This window comes from Tenrec ecaudatus, chromosome 1, assembly GCF_050624435.1.
Source record: "Tenrec ecaudatus isolate mTenEca1 chromosome 1, mTenEca1.hap1, whole genome shotgun sequence".
In the NCBI taxonomy this organism is placed as follows: domain Eukaryota; kingdom Metazoa; phylum Chordata; class Mammalia; order Afrosoricida; family Tenrecidae; genus Tenrec; species Tenrec ecaudatus.
This window is the reverse complement of record NC_134530.1, coordinates 239242264-239254533: the sequence shown is the minus strand read 5'-3', so window position 1 is coordinate 239254533 and position 12270 is coordinate 239242264. Positions and strand designations below refer to the sequence as shown.

The 12270-nt window shown below is 48.6% G+C and overlaps 1 protein-coding gene across 1 annotated transcript in view; it reads left to right on the top strand.

Moving 5' to 3' along the window:
• Positions 1 to 3832: 3832 nt before the first annotated feature.
• Positions 3833 to 12270, top strand: part of LOC142439887 (endoribonuclease Dicer-like) — a 49811-nt gene continuing 41373 nt past the window's right edge. The window contains exon 1 of the mRNA XM_075542560.1: positions 3833 to 4000. Coding sequence (XP_075398675.1) covers positions 3833 to 4000 — 168 coding nt within the window. The remainder of the gene's footprint in view (positions 4001 to 12270) is intronic.

The following is a 12270-nucleotide window of genomic DNA, read 5'->3' as shown; positions in this document are numbered from 1 at the left end:
GCTGGGAGAAGGAGCAACACTTGCCAATAATCAACCTGCAGGAACACCCGTGGTCCCAAAGTCAGGACTACTCCCAGGTGCCTGGTCTCCAACTGCTTACGGAGGCAAGGAGCCCATACCAGAAGCTCCCCCACCCCCCAGTCCCCCACACCGAGTCTCAGACAGGCCCTTGGGAGTTTGGGCCACAGAGCCAGAGCTTCTGAAAGGCTGGAAAAGCACTGACCACCTGTGAGGACGCTCAGGGTGACCTCCAGGCACGGCCCTACATCACACTCCTTTTACTGCTTGGATAGTCGGGGGGGGGGGGGGGGGGCGATGCAGGCACCGGGTGTGGCTTGAGTTTGCGCAAAGTCCTCCTTTGGAGGGAGCCTGCTGTGCTACGTACCTCTAGAGCTACTAACACAACCAGGTACTCAATTCATCAGCGTGATTAGCCCGTGGTTCAATACTGCGATCCCATTTCAGCAAATAATTGGCTCCCCCCAAGAGCAACAGAAAGGGGCCGAAGTCCCTACTCTGCAGCTTGGCGCCCATGCTTACAGAAGCTTTAGAAGGGAGATCAGACAATGCCCAACCATGCCTTAGAGCTCCCCACCCTTTGCTCCCCAGGCCAGCAGAGATTGCCACCCTCATAAAGGGCAGTGTGGAAAAAACGCAGACTCAGTTGTGTTTGCTGCTAAGAAAGCTCCACAAATTCTTCCCCACTCATGAGGGGAAGCCCCCACAGCTGCCAACGCCAGGTCTACAGCAGCACAGACTGAAGTTCCACTGTGGCAGGCATTTCTGCCAGCCTCCCTCCACCTTCCCCAGAGGCCCTTTGGAACCCAGCCTCCCTGTCTCCTGTAGAGCACGGCCCACCTAGAGAAACCGGAAAGTCGGGTTGAGAAGCAAAAGGTACCCACAAGTCCTTTCCTCCTCATACTACACCCTTTGGAAGGGGGATTCTGTCACCCCAGCCTGGTCATTAGGGCTCACTGCAGATAGAGCTCAGAGACCCAGCAGTGGGGCCAGACCTTGCCCAACGAAACCAAAAGGCAGGGTTTTTTTGCCGCTTTCATTCTTCAAGGATTGAGACGCTTTACTCTCTAGGTCGATATAGCTCAACTCTCCTGGGCTGTGTTCACCGAACTGCTAGAGTGAGTGGGGAGGGTTAAGATTTGCAGGACCACCAGCCCAATAAGCACGCCACCCCCCTTCTGCCTGCCTATTCTTTGAGATGGCAATTATCTCACGTTTTTGTTGTCATTCCCCCCACCTTTTTTTTTTAAAGGAACTTCCCTGGGACTTTTTCTCCCCTTTTTGCTCACGCTACCAGTAAACCTCTAGGAGCCACTTCCAGCTTGTCCCAAAAGTCACAAAGCCCGGGGTGAAGCTGCCAGCTTCTCAGGGAAAATGAAGCTTTTTGCTTCTGTGCTGAGTTAGTCTCCACCACCCACAGGGGACAGTTTTATGACTTTCTACAAGATCTCTGGAAGTCAGAATTGACTTGAGCAGGGGTTTTTCCATGTTTTTGATCCCTCCACTCCTTCCCTAATCAAAAAGTGGGAACACGTCCCAATTTTTTTCAACTTCAGAATATCTCAAGAGATAACCAAAAGCCCAAGCAGCCAGCCCCCTACACCACCAAGTTCCCTCTTCCTCCCACCCTCCTCAGAAAGTAAGCTTAGAGGCTGGCCTGGAGAGAGCTCTTTATAGGATCCTCTGGGGACCGCCTCCTCTCCCATTGGTCAGCTGCCTTCACTCCAAACCCCTTCCACCAGGGCAGAGGAGCGGCAGGTGCCAGCATTTCATTTCAGGTGCTGCTCATGAGCTGTGAGCCCAGAACCTCCCACCATAGGCCTGCGACTGGGTACAGTGATCTGCCCATACCAGCTTCCGCTCTCAAAAGTACTCTTGTTTTGACAAGAAATGGCCCCGGTGGTCAGAGGTGGGCAGGGGGGTGTACCATCAGCCAGGCCAGCACAGGCCTTCTGGGACAGAGCAGGGCCTCTCTAGTGGTGAAATTGCAAAGATTGGTGTGTGTGAGGTGGGGGGAGGGGCGTCAGGGGCACATGAAGGTCTTTGCAGTGAATTAGCAAAGACATAGCCTGGAGCCAGTACTGAACTAGCTTCTGGGGCCCTCGGCCCTGTTGGGGGCTCCTAAAAAGGCTTTATTTTTGTAAGGAAGCGAAGGGGCTTGAGAGAGAGACAGATGCCAGCCAGACACAGTAGCAGAAGCTTTGATAGGATGGGCAAAATGACTTTGATCACCGCAGCTGAGAACATAAGGCTAAATTGGGCCAGGCTCCCTGGCTAATGGGTCCTATGATCCTGACTGCCCAATCCAGCCTGAGCCAGGCAGGAAGTCAGAGGTCAGAGGAGGTGTGAGGAGGTGAAGGTTGCTGGGCCACAACTTGGGGTGTTCTCTGGACAAGTGCTTTGGTGGCATAGTGGTTACATGCTGACCTTTGTTCTTCAAGGTCAGCAGTTCAAAAGCACCAGCTGTATTGTGGGAGCAATATAACATTTTTTACTCCTGTAAAGAAAGAGTTACAGTCTCAGAAACTCATATGCGCAGTTTTACCCTGTCCTACAAGGTCACGATGACAGTACTGAGTTTGGTCTTGTTTTTATTCTTCTTCAACTCTTTATATTCTAATCCAATTGGCCTCTGTGGACTATGACTGCAGATGCTGGAACTAAAATGCCAAGCCCCCATGTCCCAGACTCTGAGTACTGAGGAAGTTAATTCCTTCTCTGCCTCAGTTTCCCCACCCAAAGACCAAACCCAAACCTAGCCTTCTGCCATCAAGTTGATTCCAACTCATAGTGATCCTATACAGGGTTTCCAGGGCTGCAGATCTTTAGTGGGGTAGACGGCTTCACCTCTCACCTGCAGAGTGGTTGGTAGGTTTGTGCCACAGACCTTTCAGTGAGCTGTCCACGGCCTCCTGGATAGTGTCCCCAAGCTGATACTAGTGCCCACCACCTAAAGATGTAACGAGGATTAAGTGAGCTAATGTTTGTAAGTCTTTGGAACAGTGGATGAGCTTTAAGTGTTGATGTGGTGGTTGCACACTGGGCTGCTAACTGCAAAGTCGCAGTTCAAAACCACCAGCCACTCCTCAGGAGAAAAATGAGGCATAGAGTTACACTCTGGAAAACCCAAGGGGAAGGTTTACTCTGTTCTATTGGGTCACTATGAGTTGGCATTGACTATTTCAGTGAGATGAAGATTATAACAGTATGCATGAGATATAGGGGCCAGAGGGATCCTTAGAAGAGAAGATGGCAAGACTGTCTCACATACTGTGGACATGTTACCAGGAGAGACCAGTCCTGGGAGAAGGACATCATCCTTGGTAAAGTAGGGACCAGTGGGAAAGAGGAAAACCTCAACAAGATGGATTGGCACAGTGGCTGCAACCGTGGTCTCAAACTTCACCACATTTATGATGATGGTGCAGGACCAGGTAGTGTTTCATTCCGTGTGCATAGGGTCGCTATGGGTTGGAACCACCTCCATGGCATGTAACAACATCAAGGTCTGCGCCCTTTTATTAACCTTTAGAACAGTGTGTGGGATATAATTCTTGGGCGAAAGATGAGTCTTTCTACTCCCATAAAGAGTTACAGTCTTAGAAACACACAGAGGCAGTTTATACTGTCTTATAGGGTCGCTGTGAGTCTGACTCAGTGGTGGTGAGCTGAGACACAAGAAGTCTTCCGGACAGCGTGTGGGATCTAAGTGCCAGGAGGGTGACTGGTGTTTAACAGAGGAGCACAGGGAGGAGAACCAGACTCATACTGAGATCTCCTCTAAGACACTCACTGATGCTTTGGCACCTCAGGCATGGTTGATGTACAGCTAACTGCAAGGTTAGAGGTTCAGGTTCACCCAGGAATAGCTCAGAAGAAAGGCCTGACTTCCTTCTTCAAGAAAAAGCTGCCTTTGAAGACCCTGCAGAACCCTGTCTACTCAGGTATTCTTGGGGTTGCTGTGCATCAGCGTGAACAGCAGGTGAGATTTGTTTTCGAATGCACCTCTGAGCGGTGACTGTTACCCAGATCTCTACAGTACAGGCGAAGGATGGGTGCAGAGCAGTGGTTCTCAACCTTCCTAATGCCCCGACCCTTCAATACCGTTCCTCGTGTCAATACAGTTCCTCATGTTGTGGTGACCCCCAATCATCAAATTATTTTCATTGCTACTTCATAACTGTAATTTTGCTACTGTTATGAACCATCATATAAATATCTGATATGTAGGATGTATTTTTATTGTTACAAATTGAACATCATTAAAGCACAGTGATTAATCACAAAACAATATGTAATTATATATGGTGAAATAGTTATTTCTTATGACAAATAGATGAAATTTTGTCTTGAAGCATGGTGTAGCCTGGGTAACAGTTTTCAGGCAGGGTACTCTATGTAGGCATATCTGCATGTGGGCCACCCACCTGGAGACAGAGCAGTGTCTCCGTTCCTAAGACCATGGGAAATATGTGTTTTCCAAGGGTCTTAGGCGACTCCTGTGAAAGGGTTGTTCGACCCCCAAAGGGGTCGTGACCCACAGGTTGAAAACCGCTGGTGTAGAGGCTCATTAAAAGATGACCCACCCATATCTGATCAGAGCACATGGGAGCAGATGAAGGGGCAGGAGGAGAGAGTGGAGCACAGCCTGGCCCACCAGGCCGTGATGATGATGTTCCTGAGTAGAGCAGCCAGTCCACAGAGAGAACAACATGGCTGGCCCTACTATGAGACATGATGCCCCTCAGTGACTAAGGGCGATACAGGGGACAGCACGGGAGACACAGTGTGGGAATTGCACCTGACCAGATCCCACCACACCGAGGCAAATCACTGGGGGAGTGCAGCGGAACAGCAAGGGAATGGAGTGGCAAGGTCCCCAGGGAATGCTGAAAGTGGACTTTGGGGCCAGGGCGTGGTGCCCCAACAGATTGGACTGGAAAACGCTCCTAAGGGCCAGCAAACGATCCCTGAACTAACTACAAGCTTTTCTCTTGTGAACTGTTTTGTTCTGTTCTTTGTCAGTGGTTTGTTTTTGTTGTTTTGTTGTCTGATTGTATACTGTTGCTTTGTTTTCCTCTGTCTTGTTTTCGTGCATGTTAGTGACTCCACAGGTCTGTCTGAATAGGACAGGCTGGATGAACTATCTGGAGGAAAAACAACGGGACCGACAGTTCTGGGGGGACTTGGGGTGGGGGGTAGGGGGGGTAAGGAAGTGGTGTTAACAAACCCAGGGACAAGGGAAAAACATGGGACCCCAAATGGTAGAGAAGGGGGAGTGGCAGGCCTGGTGGGAAATGATCAAGGGTAAGGTTGCTTAGAGAAGAGGTATACACTAGCCCAGGTGACGATGAAGCATGGTAGTAGGGCAGGAGGAAAATCAAGGGAGATGGAGGAAAGAGCTAGGAGACAAAGGGCATTCATGGAGGTCTAGACAAAGACATGTACATGCAAATATATATAGGAGGATGGGGAAATAGATCTATGTGTCTATATTTATAGGTCAAGTATTAAGGTGGCGGAAGGACCTTGGGCCTCTACTCAAACACTCCCTCAATGCATGAATACCTTCTTTTATTAAATTGGAACTCTATGATGCTCACTCTCCCGACACAACGGCTGGAGCCAAAGTGGGTGAACAAGTAAATGTGGTGAAGAAAGCTGATGGTGCCCGGCTATCAAAAGAGATAGTGACTGGGGTCTTAAAGGCTTGAAGATAAACAAGCGGCCATCTAGCTCAGAAGCAACAAAGTCCACATGGAAGTGATCGAGTGGTCCCAGGGGGATCAGTTACCAGGCATCAAAGAACAAAAAATCATATCATTGACTGCACACCTCCATGATAGGATCGCTGAAGACAAATGGGTGCATAAGCAAATGTGGTGAAGAAAGCTGATGGTGCCCGGCTATCAAAAGAGATAGTGTCTGGGGTCTTAAAGGCTTGAAGGTGAACAAGCGGCCATCTAGCTCAGAAGCAAAAAAGCCCACATGGAAGAAGCACACCGGCCAGTGCGAGCACGAGGTGCCAAGGGACCAGGTATAAGGCATCATGCAAAAAAAACAACAACGATATAAGTGTGTGTATATATGTGTATATGTATATGCATATATATACCATATTAAATGAAGGGGGAAGTGCAGAGTGGAGACCCAAGGCCCAAGTGTCGGCCAATGGAGAGCCCCTTATAGAGGCGTTTAGGAGAGGAGATGGGTTAATTAGGGTGCGAGGTAGTATCAATGAAGAACACAGCTTTCCCCCAGATCCTGGATGCTTCCTCCCCACAACTACCATGATCCGAATTCTACCTTGCAGGCCTGGATAGGACAGAGGCTGTACACTGGTGCATATGAGGGCTGGAGGTACAGGGAATCCAGGGTGGATGATACCTTCAGGACCAAGGGTGTGAGGGACGATGCTGGGAGAGTGGAGGGTGAGTGTGTTGGAAGGGGGGAACTGATTGCAAGGATCCACATGTGACCTCTTCCCTGGGAGAGGGACAGCAGAGAAGGGGGGGAGGGAGACTCCTGATAGGGCAAGATATGACAAAATAACGAGGTATAAATTACCAAGGACACATGAGGGAGGGGGAAAAGGGGAGGGAGGGGAAAAAAAAGAGGACTTGATGCAAGGGGCTTAAGTGGAGAGCAAATGCTTTGAGAATGATTGGGGCAGGGAATGTATGGATGTGCTTTATACAATTGATGTATGTATATGTATGGATGGTGATAAGAGTTGTATGGGTCCCTAATAAAATGTAAAAAAAGAAAAGAGGAGAAAAAAATGATTAGGGCAGGGACTGTACAGATGTGCTTTATACAATTGATGTATGTATATGTATGAACTGTGATAAGAATTGTATGAGCCCCTAATAAATTGTTAAAATTAACAACAACAAAAAAAAGATGACCCACCAAGAAAGCGGCCGTTTCAGATTCGAACCTGGGTCTCCTGGGCTCCAGGCTCCAAGCTCTGACTGTACCGCGGAGCAAACATCTTGTTTATGTTAAACATAAAACAAATGTGTTGCAGAGCAGGGGGTGGGTGATTTAGGGCAAAGCATCTCCTTGTTGCAACACGCAGGCCTTCTCGGAAGTCCACCTTTTTTACTACTTCTAACCGTCCTGATTGTGAACCTTTGATCCCGGTGCCCCGGGCTTCCTGTTTCTACAGTGAAGATGTGGTAGAATGGCCCGGCATTGTGGGGTACGTGTGGGCAGGGTGTGTGTAGGGGCAGGGCAGACCTCAGAGCCTTTTCAGAAGTATGCAAGGCAGAAAATCCCAAAGAGTCCACATTTGAATGCTCATTCCTCTTTCAAACTTTCGATTATTGTTTGGGTAAAAGCTGACTGAATCCATTCGTTTTCCATTCAACAGTTTTGTCCGATGTGAGGTGCCGCGAGTTGGCTCTGACTGTGATCAACCCGGTCCACAACAGGAGACACATTCCAGTGGGCTGTAGCATCGGAGGGACTGGGGCAATATTTGGGGTCAGGTGCCTCAGGGGCATGGGGGATTCTGATGAGATTTCTTCTGGTACAAGAAATAGGAGACCGAGCATCTGGTACTGGCTATTCTTGGTCAGCTCTCCAGAGGCATGCCCTGCCTGGATCTGCACTGTGCTCTGGGAGGTGGCTCCCGCGTGCCTCCATACAGCACCAGGGCCCCACCTGCCCTCTGGCTTCTGGTGGGGCTCAGCCAGTATCCCATACCAGCAGGGGACTGAAGCAGGGGAGGTTGGGACATTTCACCCCCTTACCTGCCCTCCCTATCATTCTACCTTTCATATTGGTCCAGCCTCTTCAACTCTTACTGGGTCTCACGGCCCTTTCTCTTCTCCTTCGTTCAGTCCTAGGGATCCAACAGTTCCCCCTGTGCTGTGTTTGGGCTGCAGCCATATCCTATCCCTGTTGGCTCTCTAACCCTGTCCATCCCTCTCTAAATTTGAGACTATTAAGAGGTAATACGCCTGTCAATCAGGTCAGAGCTGGATGTCCTCATTGGGAGGCTCAACAGAGATAAATAGCTCACTAGAGGCCAGATACGCTCTCTTCCTGGGAGACATTCCTGCTGACAAGCCACATGGAGACACACTGATGGAGCCAGAGTCCTGGAGCTGGAGGAGCCATGTAAGAGATCTATTCCAGCACTGAGATGTTTCTACCACCACTGGACCCACAAGACTGTCCTCCCACTGGCCTGTGGTCTTCCTGCATTCAGCATCATTGTATGTCTTCCTGAGACTAAAGAGGAATTTATGGACTAGTACCAACATGTGGGGTAATATTGGACTTATGGACTGGGTTAGAATGTTTTCTTAATGTATAATTATTCTTTACATAAAGCCCTTTCTTATAAAGGTTGAGTGTTTCTGGATTTGTTTCTCTAGTCTACTCGGACTCACACAGTGATCTCATTCTTAGGCCTCCCCTGCTGAAAGAAACCCTGAGTGTGTCCTGATGGGTCCCAAATGATAAGTGGCATATCCCTGCATGTGAAGCATGGAAAATAACTTAGGCACTTGCTTGAAGGCACCAGATTCCTGAGCACATCTACCAAAGTGCTCTTTGGGGCCACTTATAAAAACTCACCAGAATTGCCCAAATATAGGCCCTTGGGCTCAATGATTACACCATCCAGAAATTATCCTATAAATACACAAGATGGTGTGAGCACACATAAGAAATCATGCGATTGTCCATCCATGGAAGAGTGAGTGTGACATCCAGAAATGGAAAGCAATGATTCTGTAAGAAAGAACACGGGCATTCTTTCCGTGTACTGATATGTACTGACGTGGAAAGATGCCCAAGCAAACTGAGTGGAAAAAGAAATTACTGAAGAATGTGTAAAACTGATGACTTTTGTGTATTACCCAAGCCTATGTCTTTTAGGAAATCCATGCTCAATGCTAGCAGAAAGCACCACATTCCAAAAGCCAAACCAGTCTTATCCTGTGCATAACTTTTCTGTCTTAAGGAGGAGCAGAGACTCTGTTTTAATCTGTCAGACAATGAATTAGCACCTGCTCTAAACTTCAGGGCCTGTTAGTTTTGGAATGGGTTTATTTTCTCCCGTTTCCCTTAGGACCTTGGTACTTGCTCTGGCTTAATTATCTGTCTGTGGAGCACATAAAAAGTAGACCCTTTATTTCTGCTGGGGCCCCTGATGCCACAGTCAGCTGCTAACCTCAAGGCCATCAGTTCAAAACCATCAGTCACTGTGCGGGAAAGAGATGGGCTTTCTACTCGAAAGCTCACAGCGCAGGTCTACTTTACCCTGTAGTGTTGCTCTGAGTTGGCAGTAGCTTGTTGGCAATGAGGTTTTTTGTTTTGTATTTTGTTCCTGTGAGTTACCCTGCTGCAACAGTGGGGACCCCTGGGCTGCTGACTAAAAGATGGGCCATAAACCCCAGCAGCCAAACCTTAGGAGAAAGATGTGGTATTCTGCCCTGGTAAAGGTTAGTCTTGGAAACTCTATGGCACAGTGGCTACATCACAAGGGGGGGCCAAGGAGGTAAGAACTGCACCAAGTGACACTGTCAGAATTTATTTATCTTTTATAAAACTAATCCCTATAGATCACTACCACATCAAAACTATTTTTCATAAGTACAGCTTATAATGAGTATAGAGCACTTGGGAGGGCGGGAGCTGTTACTCAGTAGGCAAACCTGTTTTGGACCATCACCTTCCACAGTTCCTGGCCTGTGGGAGAAAACTGATGGCTTAGCCAGAGGGGCTTATGAAGCAATGGCAGGCCTGTCTGTCCACCTGAGACAAACGGACCCTTGCCTCCAGCTTCTTGACTAAAGCTGCAGAAGGCAGCAGTCTGCAAACTTACCAGTTAGTTCATGTTGCCAGCTTCATCCTCCCCTCCTGTCGGGTCAGTGACTAGCTTGGTGTTAATGCTTCTTCGTAAACCTTCAAATTGTGAGTTGTCCATTTGTGTAATCCTGGCAGGAGATGCAGGTTACATGCTAAGAAGAATATTTAAACCTGTCCCTAATAAAGTCCAGGGACCTGGACTCCCTGCAGGAATATCTTTACTGCAGGGCGACCTGGGCTACAACTCTGTCTTTATCTGTTGTCCCATCTATAAATTTTCTCATTGTAGATTGTACCCCCCTTGAACCCTTTGGAAATGTAAGATAGGAGCCGTCTCTACATTAGCTTACAGACAGCTAAAACTATCCCTTTTCCTTAAACCTTCTAATGTACTCGTGGTGGCACCGTGGGCACACACTGGGCGGCTAACCCCGAGGCACACCGTTCAGGGGAAATATGAGGCTTTCTTCTCTTGGAAGCCCACAGGGGCACTTTCACCCTGCCCCATGAGTCCGAATCAGCTCCAGAGCAGTGAGTTTACTTCTTCAATGCACTCCCGTTGGCGCTGCTGCTGAGGGATGACAATGACTCTGATTTGCAAGTTCGGCTGCTGTTTTCATTGCTGTCAGTGCTTTTCATCAGTGGTGGTGAGTTAGGCTGCTAAATGCCAGGTCAGCAGTTCAAATTCATCAAAAGAAAAGGTGTGCAGTTTGCCATGCAGGTCAGACTTTCAGCCTCCAAATCCTACTCCTGCTGAAGGAGCGGTGAGCTGGCAAGTACTCTAACAATCTGTCTGAAGAGAGGACAAGCGGATGTGGACTTGAACACCTAAAGCTCGACTAGTCCAAACTGACGCGTGCCCTAAGTGTAGACACACCTGTCGGTTTTCACTTTTGGAAAGTGCCTCCTGGAGCGTCTCGTATGATCCACGTGGCTTGCACTACAGTCCTGCCAACTATCTACCCCACCCACCCCTTTCCTTAGGGACAGCTGGCAGGCTCCGCCTCCTGCACCAGCATCTTAATGCGGGCTGCAGTTCCTTCCCACTCCTCAGCTGCAGCTCAGTGAGGCGCAGTGGATGTTACCAAAAGGAATGAAGTGAAAACCGAGACCCCTTTTGGCTTCTTCAGGGAGGTCTGCAACTGAAAGGTAGGTTAGTGCAGGCAGAAGGATTGGAAACCACTTCGAACCAGCCCGGAAGGTAACAGGTATTTTTGTTTTGTCTTGTTTTTAAGAATGTGAGGAAGAAAATTCTTTGCCTATCAGATTCACATGGTAAAATGGGGACAGGAGTGCCCGGGGAAAAAGAAAACGGGCAAACCTTACTGACGGGGTGTCTCAAAAAGCCTTAAAATATGTGTATCCTTGTAGCCTGGGAGTAGAAAATTTTCCTTTGTGCAGTTTAATTGAAAGGAGCAATTGTATTCTTAAAATCGACAATTAACGTAACGTCCAGTGTTAGCAGAGAGGTTAAGAACAAGAGAAGAGTCCGAAGTAGTTCAAAGCAAGGACAGCTATTGAAGGGCATTGGAAAGCGCACCCTGACACAGAGTGTGGAAAGAGCTGCCAGCAGGCAAGTTTACAGGCGGAGAGAACAGCAGGGCCTCAGTGACCTCGGAGCGAAGGGTGGGAGGCTGCGCAGTTGCCCACCTTACTCGCCTTGTTTGTTGGAAGGAGCAGAAATGTATGGAATGCACCCACACTACAGATGACACTTAAGAGCCAACCTCTCTGGCTGTGCACAGGCCGCGTTCCTGCAATTGGGCTGTTCTGCCTTGTGGGCTTTGATTTAAAAAACAAAACCCGGGCAGCTTGGGCGTAAGTGAGGAGGATGCTAGCCCCAAAACGCCACTTACAGCACCCCAGCTGCACCAGTATGACAGACAGGCAGATCAAAGGCAATTACCATGGCAAGCACAGGAGGCCAAAGTCAACAAACTGCAGGAGGAGACAGAGAGCAGACAGCCTTCTCTTTCTTCCTCGGAGCAACTGATGGGTTTGAACCACCCATCTTAGCAGTTCCACACTTTTTCGTCAGTCCCCACCCCCACCCCCATCCCCACCCCCACAATCAGATCATCTGACAAGGGAAGTAGAATGGAGCATCTGGCTTTTCATGGATATTCTAAATATTGGCCACATTTTTAATGCCATGCAAATATTATGCATATAAGCCCATGTGATTGCATCTATTCTGACTCAAAGCAATCCAGTGGGCTAAAAGGGAACTGCCCCTCAGCTTTCCAAGGCTAGAATCTTGACAGAAGCAAACCTCTGCTTCGGTCTCCCTAAGAAAGCGGATGAGCTCAAACATCTGCCCTCCTGCTCAGCAGTGACCACTTCACCCTGGTGCCATCAGGAACCCCTTGTGAGGATAGTAGTAGATCTCAAACATTGATCCATGAAATTAAATTTTTTTAATGACCT